The sequence below is a fragment of the Myotis nattereri genome (assembly GCF_964212035.1).
Source record: "Myotis nattereri genome assembly, chromosome: 3".
Lineage (NCBI taxonomy): Eukaryota > Metazoa > Chordata > Mammalia > Chiroptera > Vespertilionidae > Myotis > Myotis nattereri.
The window spans coordinates 210799814-210819197 of record NC_138077.1 but is presented as its reverse complement, the minus strand read 5'-3'; the positions used below and the strand labels follow the sequence as shown (position 1 = coordinate 210819197).

The following is a 19384-nucleotide window of genomic DNA, read 5'->3' as shown; positions in this document are numbered from 1 at the left end:
ACTACAGAAGGGAAGTTGGTAACTTTACCGTGAGAAGTCCATCAGAAACCACCTTGACTACAAGGAAAAACCTGAGTAAAAAAGTTGGCAAGAAAAGAGAAAAGAGGTCATTAAAGAGATCAAAAGGAAAACAAATTGTAAGATGAAAGCTATCAACCCCCGAATTTCAGTATTTAAAATAAATGTAAATAGACTATTCCATTAAAAGCAAAGTTTGTCAAGACGAGATAAAAAACAAAACTAAACCCAATTCAGTGCTGCTTACATCAAACACACCTTTAATGGAAAGACACAGGATTAAAAGCAAAGCGATGGAAAAAGATACCAGAAGCATTAACCAGAGGAAACCTGGTCCCAGCATCACAGGAGGTAGACTGAGAAATGAGCGCCAGAGCGGTCATGAGGAGGAAGGCTTACCATTTCTCAGTAAGCAGACCTTCAATATACTCAAGCCGGATTTGGACAGAACTGAAACGAGAACTGGATGAAGCCATCATAATGGAAAGTTTTAAAATACCTTTCTTGATAATTGGTGGTACAGACAAAACATTCTAACAACAGAGTTAGCAAACTTAGCCCATTTTTATATGGATATGATACCATATAGAGTGATCACTTTATAAGATGGTCAGTATCTCGTACACCTAAAACTAATATAATACTGTGTGTCAACTGTAATTGAAAAGATGTTTTACATTTTAAAGATTATTATATATGCACATACATACCTATGACGCTGTACCCAGTAAAGGCAGTAAGTGCCCAGCCCCATTAGTCATCAGAGAAATGCCCATTAAAATCAGAATGAGCTGTCACTTGATACCCATCAGCACGGCTGAATCTGAAAAACCGAGGGCTTTGGTGTTGCAATGTGAAACAGCTGGGACTCTCGTTCTCACTGGTGTGAGTGTAAGTTGGTGTAACACTCAGGAAACTGTCAACAGTACCTGTTAAAGCTGATAACACACATACTTCAGATGATCCAGCAGCTCCCTCAAATAGCTCTGTAAGAATGTTGATAGCAACAGCACTATTCATAGATGGTCCCAAACTGGAAACAGATAAACTGTAAGAACAGCGTAGAGCAGGAGAGTGAATGAGCCATGGCTGCAGCACCAGCGTGGACGAGCCTCACGAGCATAATGCTGAGCCGCAGGGCCCTTTCTACAAGAATGCGTTCTGTGTTACCCCATTCATATAAGATGGAAAGTAAGCAGGCTGCTCTGTGCTGTTGGCGATACGTGGGCTCTAGGGTGGACGTGAGGGAGGCTCCCGGAGGCTGTCACTCCACATTTTCATCCGGGTGGCACTTACGCCATCTTTTCACTGTGCGAGAATTCACTGAGGAGTATACTTAAGATGTGTGTGCTTCTCTGTGTATTGAACACCAACAAAAGTTTACTTAAAACTACAACGAGGCCATTTTTTTTTTTTTTTACCTTTTAGAACAATAAAGAGGAAAAGCTCAATAGCATTGTGCAGTCAAGGTTGTGGCAAAGAGCACACTGGTGGGAATGGAAGTGGAAACAACCTCTGAGGAGGGCAGTGTCAGTACTTATGGAGCTGAGAGCTGCCGGGACCGGAGCCTTCCTGCAGGCCAGCCTGGCAGCTGTGCAGATGGCAGACAGGAGTTGTACTTGAATATTTGTCGCAGTAAATACTCAGTAGGGGGCAGTTAAGTAAGTTCTAGTACCTCCATTTAATGGGACCCATACAGCTATTAAACAGAACGGGAGAACTCTATAGATACTAATATTTTGGAATGCTAATATGTATTAATTTAAAAAAGCAAGGTGTAGAATATTGTTCATACTATGCTATTATTTGTATAAAAAACACATACACATACCCATGTATATATTATAGAAAGCACATATTATATGAGTATATAACAGCACTTTCATACTCACAGACTTTCTCTAGAAGGTATATAAGAAACTAGTGGCCTTGGCTGCTTATGGAAGGTATAACTGGTGGCCAGGTGGCAAGAGTGGGAAGGAGTTGAATGTTTCACTATAGACCCTTTTATATCTTTATAAGATAGCATGTACTATGGGAATATATCTCCTAAATACTAATTTTTAAAATAATTTCTGAGCCCTGACTGGTGTGTCTCAGTTGGTTGGGCATCATCACATGCACCAAAAGGTTGCTGGTTGGATTCCCGGTCAGAGCACATGCCCAGCTGCGGGCTCGATCCCCAGTAGGGGATGTGCAGGAGGCAGCCGATTGATGTTCTGCTTTCACATCAATGATTCTCTTTTTCTCTCCCTCTCCTGTCTATCTCTCAAAATCAATAAAAATCAATAATAATAATAATAATAATAACAACTTAAAAACATCTCTTAGAAAGGTATTATGTGGGAGACCAGTGTTTTGCCTTGCAATAAGTCTAGTACAGCCACATTTTTCTTCACATTGAAACAGTCTTTGGTTTAACGTGGTTGGCTTTGCATATGCATGTGAAGATGTATGGGAAAACGTCCTGGGACAGGTGCTCAGACTACAAGGGTATGTGGGAATGAATGAGTTGATGAGCAGGCAGTAAGTTCAGGCTTCCCCCCGCGGCTCATTCGAAGACATCACGCTCCTTGAATGAAGTGGTGGGCCCTCCCCACTGTGTCCTTCTCTTTCTTCTGGACGTTCTAAGTTGAATTCAGATTAAGTTTAAAATGATGCCATCTTATTGCTTCCTTTTGTTCTTTTTAAAAATGTAATTGAGATCATGCTATGGATATATAACATCTGCTTTTTATGCCTTAATGTGTCAAAAGCATTTTCCCCTGTCGTCAGAAATTGTTCATATGAATGTGAGCATTTGACTATTATTACATTATTGTAATATGTGATAACTTACCTAATCATTCCTCTTTAGACATTTACGTTATTTAAATTTTTTACTATTGTTAAAAATATAGAGATGATCCATCTTTGTACGTTATCCCTACACTGTTATTTCTTAGAAGTAAAATTGTTGAGTACAGGACATGGACATTTTTAAACGTTCCTGAGATTGAGTGCTGAATTGTCTTCCCGATGTTGCTCAGTTTGCCCTCCCCCAGAGCCCTTTGAGTGTTCTCATGCAAAAAGTGGTTTTTAGCCCTAGCCGGCTGCTCAGTGGTTAGAGCATTGGGCCGCAGAACAAAGGGGTGCAGGTTCAATTCCCGGTCAATGGCAGGTACGTTGGTTGCAGGCTTGTTCCCTGGGCTGGGTCAGGGTGCATGTGGGATGCAACCAATCGATGTGTCTCATATCAGTGTTTCTCTCTTTCTCCCCCTCCTCCCTCCTTTCCACTCTCTCTAAAATTCAATGGAAACATATTCTTAGGTGAGGATTTTTTTAAAAAGTCACATTTAATTTGAAAAAGTTCAGTCTTAGTAACCTTACCAACACGTCTAAATGCCGAGGCCTCTGCCAAGCTGAACAAAGGCCTGGAAGGCTTCCCCTCACGCTGTGTGGCATTGTGGGAAGGGCCGGGCTCCGAGCCCCCTCACTGGGTTTGTGCCCTGCTCTCCACCACGACACCGGCACCTCAGGTAGGCTGCTGACTATTTGTGTGCCTCAACTTCCTCATCTGTGAAGTGGGTAGAACGCCGCTGCCACCTTTGGCCACGTGGGCTAGGCACTGCACAACCCCACAAGGTGCCATAGACGCAGTGGCACGGAGCCTGGAGTTGTGCACCGCAGCGGCCTGTACAGGGTTAGTGTTGGGATTCAAAGAATTAAAAATGTAAAAAGCTCCTAAAACATTCTTTGACACTGGATTTAATCAATTTTGGCTGTTATTTCTGGGTAGAGAGTGAAAATATGAATTCTTTATTTTCGCTCTGCTTTTCTTTATTTTCCCTGTTTTTTGTATGTGTGTTTTCTTATCAATAATGTCCTATTTATATTACAGGTCATATATCTATGTATTACATAAGACTGTATGTATGATAGTAGAAAATAGACCCAGCTTAAGGAATTGGGGTAAGGGGTTTTAGGAAAGCTGCCGCTTAATGGTAGGGAGGCTGGGTCTTGACTCTCCCATGGCCTGGAAAGTAAGCGCTCAGATATCTGTGGATTTGAATAAGTGCTAACTGTGTGTCTCTCCATTAACAAGGCTGACCGTAGCAACCAGTACCAGATTCACGTGAGCTACACAAACAGGTGGTGACAAAATAATTTAGGTATTGACCCACCAGCACATAGTATGTTTAAAGTGTTAATATCAGGTCAATATGAGGCCTTTAACCATGGCAATTAAAGACGCTAGGGAGTAAGTCGGATACCAAATAATAAACCTTCTGATCGCATACCTAAGATTCAGGATGGAAAACAGAACCAGAGTCGAGCCTGGAACGTTCACGGCGCTCCGCTGAGTGGCCAGAGACCGTGTCTCGTGCCCTGGACTCTAGTTCCTCCAGGAGCAGAAACCCCCCTCGGTTTGTGCCCCACAGCAGATTGTCTCCTGAATCACGCCGTTTCGAGTGACATCTGAAACAGCGTATGGCTGTCCCTCCCATCCCAAAGCAAATGTTTGTTTTGCTGCGGTGATGGAAACATTGCCACTGGTGAAGCAAATATTTAGAGCTGGAAGAAACACTTCTTCCAGGATGTGTCAAAATAGAGCAGATGCCTGCCTTGTCAAACACATTTTCAAAAAGCCACCTTGTACTTGGCTGCTGTGGTTACAGCCACAATGGGTTAAGCAGGAGGCTAGCAACTGTGTATGCCCTTCTAGTCCCACACTGGGCACACCTCCTCTTCTGTCTTGGTTTTTCTCTTCCAGAAAGGGGAACTATTCTAAGTGATTTTGTTTAGGATTAAGGATTTTCCCCCCTCCAAATATTTGTTCTTAAAAGTAAATTTAATGTATCCTTTTGCATCAGAAGTATATTCCCACGGAACACGGTGCGTAAGAATATGCAGGAAAAGTCTGCCTCAGTCTGTCCCCAGCTACCAGTCCCCTCTTCACCCAGCCCAGTGCTACCCATTTCTTATCTACATTTTATGCGTAAAACACACAACGAAAATAGATGTGTTTGTATGTGTGTATGCTTATATAGCGGTCCCACGTACCCTTCACCTGGTTTCCCCATGCTCTGTATATTCTTTTTGTTTTTCTGTTTTTGGAAGTGGCTGATTCTAGGACTTTGCTTATTTAACATGTGTTGGCTGTAAGAGAGCAAAGGGGAGCAGGCATGGCAGGCTGCTGCGCACCCCCGCCCCCCCGCCCCCCCCCCCCCCACACACACACAGTCAAAAGAGCACTGTGCTGGAATCGGGTCCTGCCTCTGGGGCCCCCGTGGACTGTGGGTAAGTTGCTGCCCGGCTCTTTGATCTGTGAAACAGAAGGAAACGAAAAGAAAGGGAACAGGAGATGGATCAGATGAGCTCCGACATTTCTTCCAGGTCTGAATTTCTTTGGTTGTCAAAGATGATTTTTTTTAAAAAAAAACTTCACTGCCTCTTCTAACACGGGAGGAAGATTCAAGTACAGTGAACGGTGTTGGCTAATTTGGCTTTCTGCATACGCACAGCACACCTTAGGTCACCTGGCCTTTGGCCTTCAGGGAGCAGTGATCCCTGGTTATCGTACCCCGTGGTCTTTAAAGAGGCCTGGCCAGTGCAGGGTGGGCAGGCAACGTCCCAGCCTGTTGCCAGGCACCTGCAGGACTCACACTGCCGGCTGTGACAGTGGCAGCAGTATTTGTCATGCTATTAATCCTTTGGAATTGATGATCAAATACCACAGTCACTCCTCTTGATTTTTGTCTTTAATTTAGCAGAGAGGGATTAAATGAAAAACACCCTAGACTATAGACCTAAAAATAGACATCACAATGCTGATTGGAAGCCCTCCCAGGCTTTCCTGTGAGAGATCTCAATTTGTGCTACACAGAGGGCAGCTCACTTCTGTCTTGTTCACCAGTTATACTACTCCCCAGGGGAGCTCCATAAATTGTACAGGGAAATTTCCTCCTTATGCGGAAGGAGCTAAGCTCAGTGATGGTGTGGCTGAAATAATTTAGGGCTCCCAGGGAGTACGTCCGCCGCGTGGCATAACACATCAGAAGTAAATGTCCAACAAGTTTTGATCGTGGTTGAGTTGGCCACCTCATTGATACCACTGGGCCCTGGATCCTCTAACCCTGGCAGTCGGGTTTGGAATCAAACTGCTCCCCCAAACTTGCACTTAGTTCACTGCTAACCCGGTCCCTCTGTCTGCTGCACTGGCCGTTGCTGCGGAGCTGCCTGCTGGTGTCTGCTGTCTGCACAGTAACTCCACGAAACCTCCTGACTTGGACGTGGCTGAGTTTCGCATCTTGCTTCTGTCTCTCTGAGAGTCAGAGCTCATCCCACTGGGTCAGAAGAGCAGACCCGCCTTCCCTTTAGGCTCAGAGCGGAGCAGGGCCGCGGCTCCCAGTCCTCAGGCTGGCGGTGCGGTGCGCTTTGCACTGGCTTTTTACTCAGTGATTTATACTCGGAGACGTGGCTGGGTGATAGCCAGTGTCCTTTTGTCTTTGTGTTTATTTTTCTTGCACGTTCAATGTATTTAAAGGATATATTGTCTTTATGGTTCACTGGGATAAGGAGGGGATTGGTGCAAGTTTTAATGAGAGGACCCTGCTCCCCGTGCTGCGATGAGAATTATATCCTGGGTTAGATATTTTTCTTTCTTCCCTTAGGTGGCAGGAGGCAGTGTTTTGCTTCTTTTTGAAATAGCATTTTTTCCGAACGATCTTCAGAAGGGTACTGAGAGGACACTCGCTTTCGGCGTCCTCGGCAACTTTTCCTGCTGTTGGAACTCCTCGTTGGGGAGAGGGGACAGTCTCGCCTCCTGTTCCTGAATGTACATGCCAACGTCAGGATGCGGAACCGGCCTCCTCCTCAGAGCAGATTTTAGAAAAACTCTCTCAGTCAGGCTAATGATGTTTGGAACTAGTTTGCTCGAAAACTGTTTTGCTACTTGGGGATAGTTAATCAGCAGAAAAAGCGTTTGGCTCATTTGCTTAATATTTTAACCAAGTGAATTAGACAGGTTGGGGGGCTGGGGGAGGGGATTAGGAAGTGGGTGAGGGAGGCCCCATAAACAAGGTGATATATAATATTTTTTTTGTTCTCCTTTTAAATAAATACCGATCAGCTTTATGTTCAGAGACAATAGGAGCCGTTGGCTTAAATTTGCAGTTTACTGTATTTATGGCTGTAATATCAAGGTGCTGCCGTCGTAATTTCATGCCCCAATGAGAAGAGCAAGGTCGAAGCAAATGCTTCCATCGGCATCTGCTAACACACTAACTCATAAACAAGGCCCGGCTGGATCAGGTGGCACGGAATAATACAGGCTAATGAAATACAGCACAGCTTTCCATTACTGTTAGTTTTTACAGTGTCGTCATTACGTGTAATTTATGTTTAAAAAATTCAATTTTATACAAGGCACTGGGAAATAGGGGTCTACAGGTCATCCAACGACTTTTAGAGGCTCTGAGAGTCCTTATTGTGCTCCTCTGTTCCAACAAAATGTTAATAAAATAAAATAAAAATACTTTTTCCCTTTCCCCTCCCCTAACCTTTTCTGAGAGAGTTGATTTTTCTTTTAATGTGGGGAGTCTTTTTAGCCAGCTGTCTTCTCTGCCTCATCTCCGGCCAGAGTGTGCACGGGTAGATGACTAGTTGTTCTGAGAGAGGTCACCCCTGCTCGGTCTCCGTGAATCACCTGAGTCCTGCGAACAGAGGGACTGTGATGGGGAGGACGCTGGCCAGAGTGGCCAGCCCGGAACTGCCCCTTTGCCACTGGCCCTCTGGCCCCGTTCCCTAATAAACCTGGGGCTGGCCTGGAAGGTGCTGTCAGGCGTTCATTATCTTGCTTATGTCCCGGCTCTCCCTGACCCTGCTGTCCTGCTTGTTGTCTGACCTGGAGATGCAGAGGATGCTGCTGTCTGCTGTCTTTCTGCTTCACCTGCTCAGGGCCAGGCCCCGTGGCAGTGCTGCGGCCGCGGAGAAACCCATGCACAGCCCGTCCCACAGAAAAAAGCCAGCCCTCCTCCAGGCCCGTTTGTCTGAGTCCTGGGAAAGGATCCTGCCTCCTGCAGCTCAGAGTCCACCGATTGGTTTGGGTTTGTTTGCATTTTAACAAAAGGTTTAGAAAAAGAAAGCACATTTGTTTATCTTCTAAGGGATAAAAATAAGCAGGTGTGGCAGCCCTGAGGCCACTCACTTCAGTGGCCCATAGAAGGCAGCTCACTTGCCTGTTCTTTTAAAGCGATCCCACCCTGAAGAAAGTGCTGGAAAAGAAGTCCTTGGCCGGCTTCTGCATAAAGGGAGGCTCCCCATAAAGGGAGCTGGTTCTGGAAGTAATTCCCAGAGAACGGGGGTGGGGGGGGTGGGGGGGGGTCAGGGCTGGGACTTCATGTGCGCAGTGAGGTCTGAACCGAGAGTGCGGCTTTGCAGGTCAGACAGCTGTGGCCTTACAGGCAAAATGACAGCCTCTCCGAGCCAGACACCCTGCTCCTCCTGCCCACCTGGGACACGTCCCCCCGTCCCTTCCTCCTCTGCCTGAAGCCAGTGAGTGGACGGGATCCCTGTCAGATAGATTTTCATTGTCAGTGTCACAGATGGGGGAGGGCTGCTGGCTCTTGGAGGCGGCAGGCGGCAGAGGTGAGGTGACTGAAGGAGCCGCTACACGCACAGGGCTAGTGATATCAGGTAACGCATTTGACACCCCAACTGAAAAATTTTAGGTTTTAGTAAAATTGGCTAATTCTCCCAAAGGTAGCAGCTAAAGGAAGACTTGGGGCAGACAGGAGGGGAAGAGGTTTGCCTGCCATAGACTGACACCCTTAGCTCCATCTCTGCTCAGCTCAGCCCTTGCTCGGTCCCTGGGTTGTTAGATTATTTCTTGCAGATAGCAATCAACTGGAAGGAAGTGTGTGTGTCTAATTTGCATGAGATTATTTAAAACAAAAAAAAAAAGGTCTGCATTAGTCAGGGTGATGGTAAACAACGCAAAGAGATGCCTTTTATAATGTAGCCAGGGCCTCAGCTTTCAGAGCCAAATATAATTCACTTACAATTGGCAGTTTCCTTTATTATTCCTTTTAACCTTTTGGATTCTGCAAGGTCTCACTCTGAGCTCTCCGGTGTTTCTCAGTGGGAGTGGGTGGCGCCTGGATGTGTCGTGTGGATTCTGTGGCAGCACCTCATCCCTAAGGGTAAGGGCATTCAGCACCAGGAGCCCAGGACTGGGGAGAGAACGGTGTGTTCAGAGAGATGACCCCTCCGCCCCTCCACTCAGGCTCCAAAAGTCCCAGCCGATTCACCCGAGAGATCCACCTGTCGAGCCCTGACCCTGGTCACCCTCCCTAAACTGGGACACACCAGAGGAAGAGGCACTGTGAAGGGTGGGCCGCAGCCTGCGGGAGGCTTCGGGTTTATTCGGGGTTAGAATACTAGGATGAGATTAGGTCACCTACCCTTGTCACTCCGGGGGTGTTCAAAAAGTTGCCCAGGTGTCATTGCAGGGAGGACCCAGGTGATAAGCCGTGAAACAGCATCCATGGGCTCCTCCCTGTGGATGGGGTGTCACATGGGTTGGGGGGAAAGAGGTTTAGTCCTTGTCTAAACCTCCTCCCTAAGATTGAAGACTTGAGACTTAATTGTGCAATTGTGATGTGACTGCGCTGTAGTGGGGAGCCCCTGGGCTGGAGGTGGAAAGCCCCACTTGTCACCCGGCAGTTCCATGCCCTTAACTCGTATGCTTTGAGGCATATTTTTCACCTTCCTTGGGCCTCCGTTTTTTTAATCTGTTAAATGAAGGCAATGACTGGGATAATGGTTCAGCTCTGAAATTATATTGTTCAGTGAGATCATTAAAATGCTTATTTTTTTTAAAAAAGAAAAATGATTCACTTTATGTAACTAAATCAAAATCCTGACTCTCGGAGGACTAGGGATATCAGACTTCCAGCCAATGTAAATTTAGGGCATCAAATGATAAGGTCTCTGAAAAGCAAGAGCTTGGAGGATGTGCTGATGCCCTTTTAACCGCGGCCTCACTCCTGGGCTCGGCTGCAATAACGCAAGGAACATGTTTTATTAGGAAAATAGGCTTCGGCACAGCTCAGAGCCAGAGGGCAGAACAACGGGCAGGGAGTCCTGTCCCTTTAACCAGCTCCGGCTCTCAGGGCCTCAGCCCAGCCTGCAACTCACTGTATATTTCCCCAGCGTTAGACATTATCGTACTTGTTTATATTTGAAAGAGCCAAAAGGGAAAATGAGAATGCAACTGAATGCTCCTTTTGGGAAAATTATCCTTATTTGCAGCCAGCGGCTGACAAGGCACACGCACCACCAGGTTTGTAGAGTCCGTGGCGTACCAGTGACCGGCAGCCTGTGCTGACGGCGCTCGGCCGCTTTCTTCCCCGGTGGCCGTGCGGCCTGGTTAAAGCAGCATCTTCTCTGCTAGCACCCTGACGGGGGTTCCCTTCCTGTCTGGCAGGGGACGTGTTCTCAGTTTTTCCTCGGCTTGTCTGTCTCTCCTGCCCTGTGCTGGGGAGGTGAGATGACGATCAAGCAGCCCCTTTGCAGTCAGCTGGGGGCTGGGGAGGAGGGACGTGCCCCATGTCGCCCATATGCTCGGATCTAGCCTCTGCATTGTGAAGGACCTCAGTGCCCGTAGACGACCCTCCTTGCCCCCTGGCAGCCTTTCCATCTGCCCTTCAATCTGCCGAGAGACTTCACAGAGCTGTGGCCTGGCCTGTGTGTGCGGAGCAGGGGGAGAGCTGCAGTGTTCAATGGGCCACATCTCAGCTGCCCAGCACAGGGAGGCGAAGGAAGGGGCCGGGGCCGGCTGGAGCAGTCCAGGCATCCTCCCCAGAAAAGTTTGTGGGGCGGCTGCAGCCCACTCACGCCGCGCTGTAGAGCATTAATGTGCTCCATCTAGTAGCCCCTTGGCACGGAGCGTGCGGCACGGCTTCGGAAGATGCTGATCCGCAGAACCGCCTGTGCTTACGTCACCCACCCCCAGGGGCAGCTAGACCGCGCTGTGGCCTCTAATGGAGGCTGCTGACCAGATGTGGAAAAGCTCCAGGCTCTCGTTTAAAAGCTCCGTGTTGCGGCCGGCCTGGATATTGGGATTCCCGGAACAGCACGGCCGGCCGGAGTGGTCTTTCCTGGCGTGGCCTAGCCGCGACCTCCCACCTGCCTTTTCCTCTCTCCGTGGCGAGAGCGATCGCACGCGCACGTTACTTCCGAGCTGCCCCTCGGGAGAGGTTTCTCCCACCCGTGTGCGCACTTGTTCCTCGCTGTGGGCTGGTTGGTGCCCTCCCTCCTCCCGCAGAGCCAGCACCCCAGGCTGCCTCGGAAAAGCTTCCGGCCGTGTGCCCCCTGGAAATGGGGTCCGCCTGGGTCTTCCACTTGCCTTTTATTCCTCCCTGGGTTCCTCCGTGGGCAAATCCTCTCCACGTGTTGTAGCCACTGCAGATGGCGCCCTGCTATTTCCTCAGATCCCGTGCGCAGCGTGGTGTAGAGTGTCGGGAAGACTAAAAAAAAAAAAGGGAAAATGAAAAACTAGCCAAAGGCGATATAGGCAGCCTGTGATAGGCTAGAGTAATAATCATCTCAAAGTTTGGGCCTGGCCTTGTTTTGATCTGTTTTCTTGTTTTATTTTCTTCTTTACATTCTATATCCCATTCATACTAATCACAGTCAGTCCTGATTTTTCTTTTTATTTCTGCATTTGTCATAAAATAAAGCAAATTATTCCCGTCTTCGGAAACGATCTAGACTAATTAGTCGTCTCACCCAATAATTAGTTTTTTGTTTCCCTGTCTGTTTTCATGCATTATTGTTAGTTTTTTCCCCTCTTTTTTTTAACACCATTACAGATTAAAATGAGCCACATTTGCAGTTGATGGTATCTGTTTTCAGGGGAAGAATGGAGAATTGCAGTACAGAGCGACTTCAAAAGCAGCAATAAACTCAAGGATAAATTAAGGAAATTGAATGAGCCACATTTGGAAGCAGTGTTGAGGCTAATATTCTGTCGCTTAAGGTTAAATTGCAACTGAGAGAGGTTCCAGAGAATCCGAAATCGGAGAGGCAACTTCCCAGGATGCTAGGCGTTCCGTGGCTATCGGGGTCTTTTCTCAATGCAGGTTTCGTAGCAGCCGTGGGCAGTGGGCAAGGTACTCACCTGCAATCATGTGCTCTTCTCCCCCAGGGCTGACGGACGAAGAGATCGATGTGGCCTTCCAGCAGTCGGGCACGGCGGCCGACGAGCCTGCGGCCTTGGGCCCAGCCACACAGGTGGTTCCTGTCCAGCCCCCTCACCTCATGTCTCAGCCATACAGTAAGTCGCCCACTCCAGCTCCTGCTTTCACCTTGATTGGACGCAGGGCTCTGGCCAAGAGCAGTGCTCCCTTCTCCCAGACTCAGCAAGCCGGGGAGCTGGGAGGCGTAGCCGGCGGCTCCTGTGTTTTTCCCAAAGAATGTGACACACCCAAACCTTCTAGACAAACTTTGAAGTCTGTGACAAAGGTTTAAGAGACGAGGGACCAGAATAAATGAGTTTATTAATGTGTTGTGTCAAGTATTATGGTTACAAGTAAGAATCTATCAAAGTACGCATTGGCTCAGTTTCCATTTTCTTAGAGCAGTGCTTTTGCATGTTATTGTTGCTCTAAGAGGAACGAACATGAACTTTGGATTCATGAGTGCATTCTCGTTTGCTCGCTAAAATAACTTGCCTCCCAATTTTATTTTTTAAAGTTCATATTAGTAGATTTAGATTGCCCCCTCCTCCCTCCCTTGTTCCCTCCCTCCCTCCCTCCTTCCCTCCCTCCCTCTCTTACCCTGGCTATACCATGTATATTTATGCAGTGGCAGTCTGTTAGAAAATTTCAGATTAGATGTAAATGTCCTTTTTGTATGTAGTGTTTAATTATAACATGAGACCATGACCCACAGGAGGTTTTGTTGTTTTTAAATAAGAGCTGTTTTAGGAATTGAGGTTCTTTAAACTAGTAATAAATGTACACCTCAAATACAGCCAGAACCCCTTCTTTCAGTCACCTGTGCAAAGTCTAAAAATGTTAAAATTGACTCCAAAGTGATGAAAAATAGCTCAGTTTTGTGTCTTTAATGTAACTCAGCTTTGAATTTGCCATCTTTCAAAATGCCTTTTGTATAATTGTCTGTCTTGGAAGTTTTATTTTTTCAAAACATGATTTAAAACGGTGTTAGCTATCAGATTTTAAAAGGTGTGATTTAAACCCCTGCCGCATGGTCTGGAGCTCCTGTCTGGCTCACTCTGCCATCCTCCCTGGCTTGGCCCCAGTGGGGGCGACATCATTGTGCAGAGGCAGGGCTGGGCAGTGGTTAGAGCCGCTCGCTGTGTGTACCCCGCTCTCATTTAGACTGTTGCTTGCTTTTCTTGTGGATGAGGCCGAAGGGGTGAGACCAGGTCACACACACTCACATGCTCTCATCTGTGGTCGCCTTGTCTGACAAACCACTGGTGTCATGTGGCCTGAGACGAGAGGAACATGCCTCGTGGTGAGCCTTGTCCTGCGGCTCCGGAGTCAGTAGCAGCTGCCTGTCGGCCTGGAACTCTTTCCTCCTTCCTGGCCAGCATTCTTCCCCACCCATTGTGTTTGCTTTGGGTCCCTAACCATACTCTGTGTTTCCTTTTAACCAGAGATCAAGTCTCCACACTTTGCCTACTGTGTCCCTGGCCCAGCCGTTGAGTGGGATTTGTTGAGGACGGGCAGTGGCAGCTGGGGTGCAGAAGTTTCTAAGATGCACATCTGTTCTATTCCAGCTGTTTCCTCTAGTGCTTAATACCAAACAGGTCTCTCGGCTACTTGAAAACTTCTTGCTCAGGACAGTGTTCTGGCTGATCACAGAGTTGGCCTAAAACATCCTGCGCTTGCCTCCTGTGAGTAGACACAAAGGGTTAAACTGTTCGTCTTTCTGAAAGAGGCAAAGCCTGGGATGGGGAGGGGCGGCTCAGTCATTTAAATCATCCTCTGTCCGGATCGCTCTGAGAAAAAGCATTACCCGGTTAGGTATTTAGGTAGGAGTATTTTTAAGAGTCTCCCAGTCCTAACAATAAAATACATCTTCTTAGAGACAGACTCCTTCCTGCACTGACGCTGGTGTAAAAACAATGGGAATGGCAATTCTAAATACCTGCCGCTTTAGTGTCACCGGGGAGGGTCATTCTTCTTGTGCCGCTGCCCGCTCCCTCCAGCTCCAGGCTGGCGCTGCCTCCTCACTTCTGTACTTTTGCCAAGAGGTGTCAAAACTGCTCCAAAAAAAAAAAAAAAAAAAAGCTTGATTTTGATTAATATAGAGAAAGAAGACTTTGCCTGACTGATAATAAAACTGATAAATGACATTTGAATTACTTGTAGCAGTAATTTATTACATAAAATATCTTTTATTTGACATGCGATTAGTTGCTGGAAGCATCACTCAACCTGACGAGTTTAAACACGCTCTAAAATGAACCCCAGTAAAAACCAGGGCTGTCTGCGCCGGCGTTATGAAATACACTAATCCTGGAGTGAGGGGAAATCTGACTTTAAATATTTAAATGATTAATTGGGTTTATATATTTTTTTTACCTTTCTAACCCCCTTAATTACAAGCAAACTCAGGGGAGTTTCTGAACTAGGTGTGCAATCTGCATGCTTATCGCCGAGGCATTGTCTGCGTCCTGGGAGGGATTTATGGCCTCCATTCATGTGTGTTCCTGCCGGTTTACATCTGGAGCTCAGGCAGCCCTTCCCTTCACGTTTCTTGACTTTTTAAGGACATTCTCTCCCTGAGCCCAAGTCTAGAAAATGGGATTCTCTGGGCTCAGCCCCAAATGCTCACGTCTTGGGGAACGGTAGCTTTTCCGAGATCGCTGCAAGGAGCCCAGTGTCCTGGATTGTCACCTCTGGGCTAGCCCGTCCTCCTGCTTGGTGACAGATGTCCTACTCAGTGCTTCTTTTGGTATCTCTGCTCTTTGGTGATTGTGGTGGAACTTGAGGTGGTAGTAAATGCCAGTGTCAGCAAAGAGAACCTGAGACCTACCAGAATGGTCAGTTCCTCAGTGTTTGTGAAGCACCTACTGTGTGCTCAGGACAGTGTGGTGGGATTTGAAACATGATCTTTAAGGATCTTACAGGCTCTCTGGGAGAGAGAAGATAAACTCGCAAGAAAAGGATAATAATATAAAACATGATTAAATGCCAAAATTAATTATACAGACAAGAAAATTCCACAAGAATACAGAAAAGAGAAGAATGAAGAAGTCAGAAGGCTTTGTGAAAGTGGGAGGGGGTAGCACCACGGGGAAGCGTGGTGTCACATGGGGTGAGAATAAACTGAGAAGGAAGTCGGGAGAGCTCAGGAGAAGCCAGGCCGAAAGCAGAGGAAATGTGACATTCTGTGCGCCTCGGTCTGGCTTCTTCTTCTCGACTTGGAAGCAGGAATCTGTGTGTGTGCAGTGCCTAGCACAGCCCTGAACGGAAAGTCCTGATAAATGTTTGCTTGATTGATTTGTTCCAAGCTGATTTCTCCTCTTTCCTCCAGAGAGACAAGAAGCAAGGTAGCTTTGAGATAGAGGCAGGACCGGTGTGAATTTTGTGGAATAATAATTTTTTTCCTTAGGCCTTTCAAAGACAGACCTCCAGCTTCAGTTGCCTCTTAAAATAGGATGTAAATGGGGTTGGGGAAAGGTTTTGACATTTCATTAGAAATCGTGAGAGAGAAAGTGTGTTCTTTCTCAGTTGTTTCTCTTATAGCCCGTATGGCCTTATACACTTTCCCTCTTAATTCACTGAGCTGGCACATATTATGGAAGGCCTGCTATGTGCCCGGCACTGTGCTAGGCCCCGGGGTGGGAGGGTTAACAAGGCCTCGCTAGTCGCTCTCTCCAGTTGCTGTTGTCTGATAGTAAAGGCAGGTGAGCAAACGCAGCAGTGCCTGAGCTCGGCCCAGGTGAGGCCAGTGGCACAGATGAGGTGAAGGACAGCAGGACCTGGGGGACGACTGGTGCAGTGAGCAGCCAGGATGGACAGGAGCCTCTGGGCAAACAGCCTGGGATGGGAGTGTCAGATGAGAGGACCCGAGAGGGAGGCAAGAGCCAGGCCACCCCCCTGCTGGAAGACAGTCAAAGCACATTGGGTTTCTTACTTTGAAACGCATCATTAATTATTTTTGAGGCAGTATTACCTATGTGACTATATTATTCTTAGGCCAGTGTTAAAATTATTGTCTCACCTGAGCAGATGCTGCAGGGGGGCCAGGGAAGGGCCCTGGGAGTGTATAGACAAGGCAGTCAGATGCTCTGCCCGTTGCTGTTCAGCGGGGCGGGGCAGCTCCACCTCTGCAGGGCGTGTCTCAGCTGCCTCCACTCCAGCTAGGGTGCACTAGGGTGGCCAGCTAGGGTGCACTAGGGTGGCCGGCTAGGGTGCACTAGGGTGGCCGGCTAAGGTGCACTAGGGTGGCCGGCTAAGGTGCACTAGGGTGGCCGGCTAGGGTGCACTAGGGTGGCCGGCTAAGGTGCACTAGGGTGGCCGGCTAGGGTGCACTAGGGTGGCCGGCTAGGGTGCACTAGGGTGGCCGTCCTCCTCGGCTCCGCCAGCCCCTGCCCCCACCACGATGCTCTGAAATGTTCATTCACTGTGAGCTGGAGCTCAAGGGCTTTTTATGTTTTTGACCTATGACCCGAGGCTCTGTCTTAGCAGGTGTTCCAGAAATACTTGTTGAGCAGATAAATGGGGATGGAAATGCACTTCAGAATTGAAAGGCTGTCCAGTCAAACCAGCAGCTCGGGGCAGCCTGGGAGCCAGCGAGGCCTCCGGGATGCTTGGTCGTGCAGGCTGTGGAAGGAGAGGACAGGCCTTGCCACTGACTAACGCGAGGGAAGCGCAGTGTTTGGGGAATGCACGAGGACCAACCCACGCCACGTGGCATGTGTGAGTGGTGAGAGCTTTCAGAGTTGACCAACAACGGAACCCTCGAGTGCCAGCTAGGTGAGGCCGTCCGGAGGAAGCAGGGCTGGAGCTGGGCTCTGAAGGCCAGTCAGCGAGGGCTGGAAGGAGAGCATCCTGGGGGTGCAGCGAGGGCGGGGGTGGGGTGGTGTGTGCGAGCCACTCTGCAAGTGACATTCCCACCAGGAAATGAAGTGGGGAGACTCCCATTTTCCCTCCCATTTCCCTCTCTGCCACTTTAGCACACAAATCTCGCTTTTTGCTACATAAAAGCTGCCGATTTGTCTATGAAAAAAAAAACTTCTCTGATTTTTAAGGAAATAGCTTAAAACACAGCTTTTCAGGGGCCACCACCCTGTCGGCTGTGTTGGCCGCGTGTTCCACCCAGGCAGGTGCCGTGTGGGTGCCGGTGATGCCGTGTGGGTGCCGGTAATGCCGTGTGCGGACAGCCCCGGGCGAGTGTTACGGGAGAGCGGAGTGGCAGAGCCGTTCCCTCGGTCTCTTAGGCCGGGAAAGGGTCTTTGGTTGGTGGCAGCCAGGATTATGGCTGTGCTGACAATGCAGCCGGTGTTCATTTTATAAGGTTCTTCTGCAAATAACAGAAAACCCAAAGTAAAAGTGGCTTAAACAAAATAGAAGGACACCTCTCTGTTATGGAAACCTCGGCAGTGCAGGCTCTGCTGTCAGGGCCCCAGCTCCTCCCAGGCTCTGCGTCCCTGACACCTGGCTGGCGGCATCCAGCTTGTGCTGTGGGTGACTGCTCAGCCCCACTGTCCCTCTGCCGTCCAGCCAGCAAGGGGCCAGGGGGCGGGGGGGGGGGCGGGGGGGGGGGAAGGCAAGCTCCCTTCTGAGGACACTTCCTGGGAACTGCCCACATCACTGCCACTTTCTCGCCATTGGCTAGAACTCAGTCACATGGTCACACCGTCTGAAAGGGAGGCTGAGAATCCAGTCCTTGCGCTGGTGGGCATGTTCCCAGCTTTCCTAGCTCATGGAGAGTTGAAGTTAGAATAAACACTGAATTTAGCATAATGTCTGCCTCTGGGTGGAGAAGAACACCTGGAGCTTCTGTGGTGTTTGAAAGTTCTACCTGGTAAAGTAGGTGGGTCTAGGATTGCTCATTTCATTATCACGCTTCAGCACTTATGTAAATGTTATCTCCTTTTGTATGTGGCAAATATTACAGGATGCATTTTTAAAAGTTGAATTGGAATTCATAGGTCTTGCTTTTTTCCTTGGTCTCAGCTGCTAACTGAGCAGAGAGAGAACTTAGAATCTACTCTGCTAGGTATGTTCTCAGTCATGCTGACTTCCTGTAGCTCCCTTTTTAAAAAAAATGTGGACATACTTTTTAAAAAATCAGCTTTGTTGAGGTATAATGTGCAGAAAAGAAAATGCACCGATTTTAATTCTGCGATTTGAGTTTTGACAAGTGTGGACTCCCGTGTAGCCATCACCACATTGTAAACATTTCCAGTACCCTACAAGGTTCCCTGGTGCCCGTTCCCAGCTGATTTCAGCCCACCCGGACTCGGGCAGCCACTGGTCTGCTTTCTGTGGCTTCTGATTAGACTTATCTTTCCTAGAGTTTGATATAAATGGAATCATACAGTATGTACTCGTTCGTGTCTGGTTTCTGTCGCTCAGCATGATGTTTTTGAGAGTCATCCAAGTTGTGTGGATCAGAAGTTCCTTTTTATTACAAGTGGTATTGCATGGTGTGGACGCGCCAGTTTGTTTATCCATTCACCAGTTGATGGCCTTTGGGCTGTTTCCAGCTTCGCACTATTACGAATGAAGCTCTTGTGAATATTCGTGTACAAATCTTTGTATGTTTTTCCCCCCTCTTCAGTAAATGCCTAGGAGTGGAATTGCAAGGTCATATGTTAAGTGTACGTTTAACTTTATAAGAAACTGCCAAACTGTGTTCTGAGTGGTTGTACCATTTTGCACTCCCTTCAGCAGTGTATGAGAGATCTCGTTTGTCTCATAGCCTCACCAGCAGTTGGTGTTGTCAGTCTCTTTCATTTGAGGAGTTTAATGTGTCGGGGTGTCCAGAGTGGTCTGAGTTTACATCTCTGTGATGACTGATAACGTTGAGCATCTTTTTGTGCTTGTTGTTATGTGCATATCTTCTTTTGTGAAGTGTCTGTTTCAGTCTTTTGCCCATTCTTAATTTTCTTCTAATTATTGAGCTGGAAGAGTTCTTTAAGTTTTCTGGATTCAGGTTCTTGTCATATATGTGTATTGTTAGTATTTCCTCTCAGTCTGTGGCTTGCTTCCCCCCACCCCCCCTTAATAGTGCTTTTTGAAAAGCAAAAGATTTTAAATATCATGACAACCATTGATCTGTTCTTTGTCTTTTTCAATGTATGGGTTTTTGTGTCCTAAGAAGCCTTTGCTAACCCCAA

The 19384-nt window shown here is 47.8% G+C and overlaps 1 protein-coding gene across 2 annotated transcripts in view; it reads left to right on the top strand.

Moving 5' to 3' along the window:
* PEX14 (peroxisomal biogenesis factor 14) overlaps positions 1-19384 on the top strand; it is a 133259-nt gene that overhangs the window by 96272 nt on the left and 17603 nt on the right. For both annotated transcript variants that reach the window (XM_081087047.1, XM_081087048.1), the window contains exon 4: positions 12209-12337. In XM_081087047.1, the coding sequence (XP_080943173.1) occupies positions 12209-12337 (129 nt within the window). The remainder of the gene's footprint in view (positions 1-12208; positions 12338-19384) is intronic.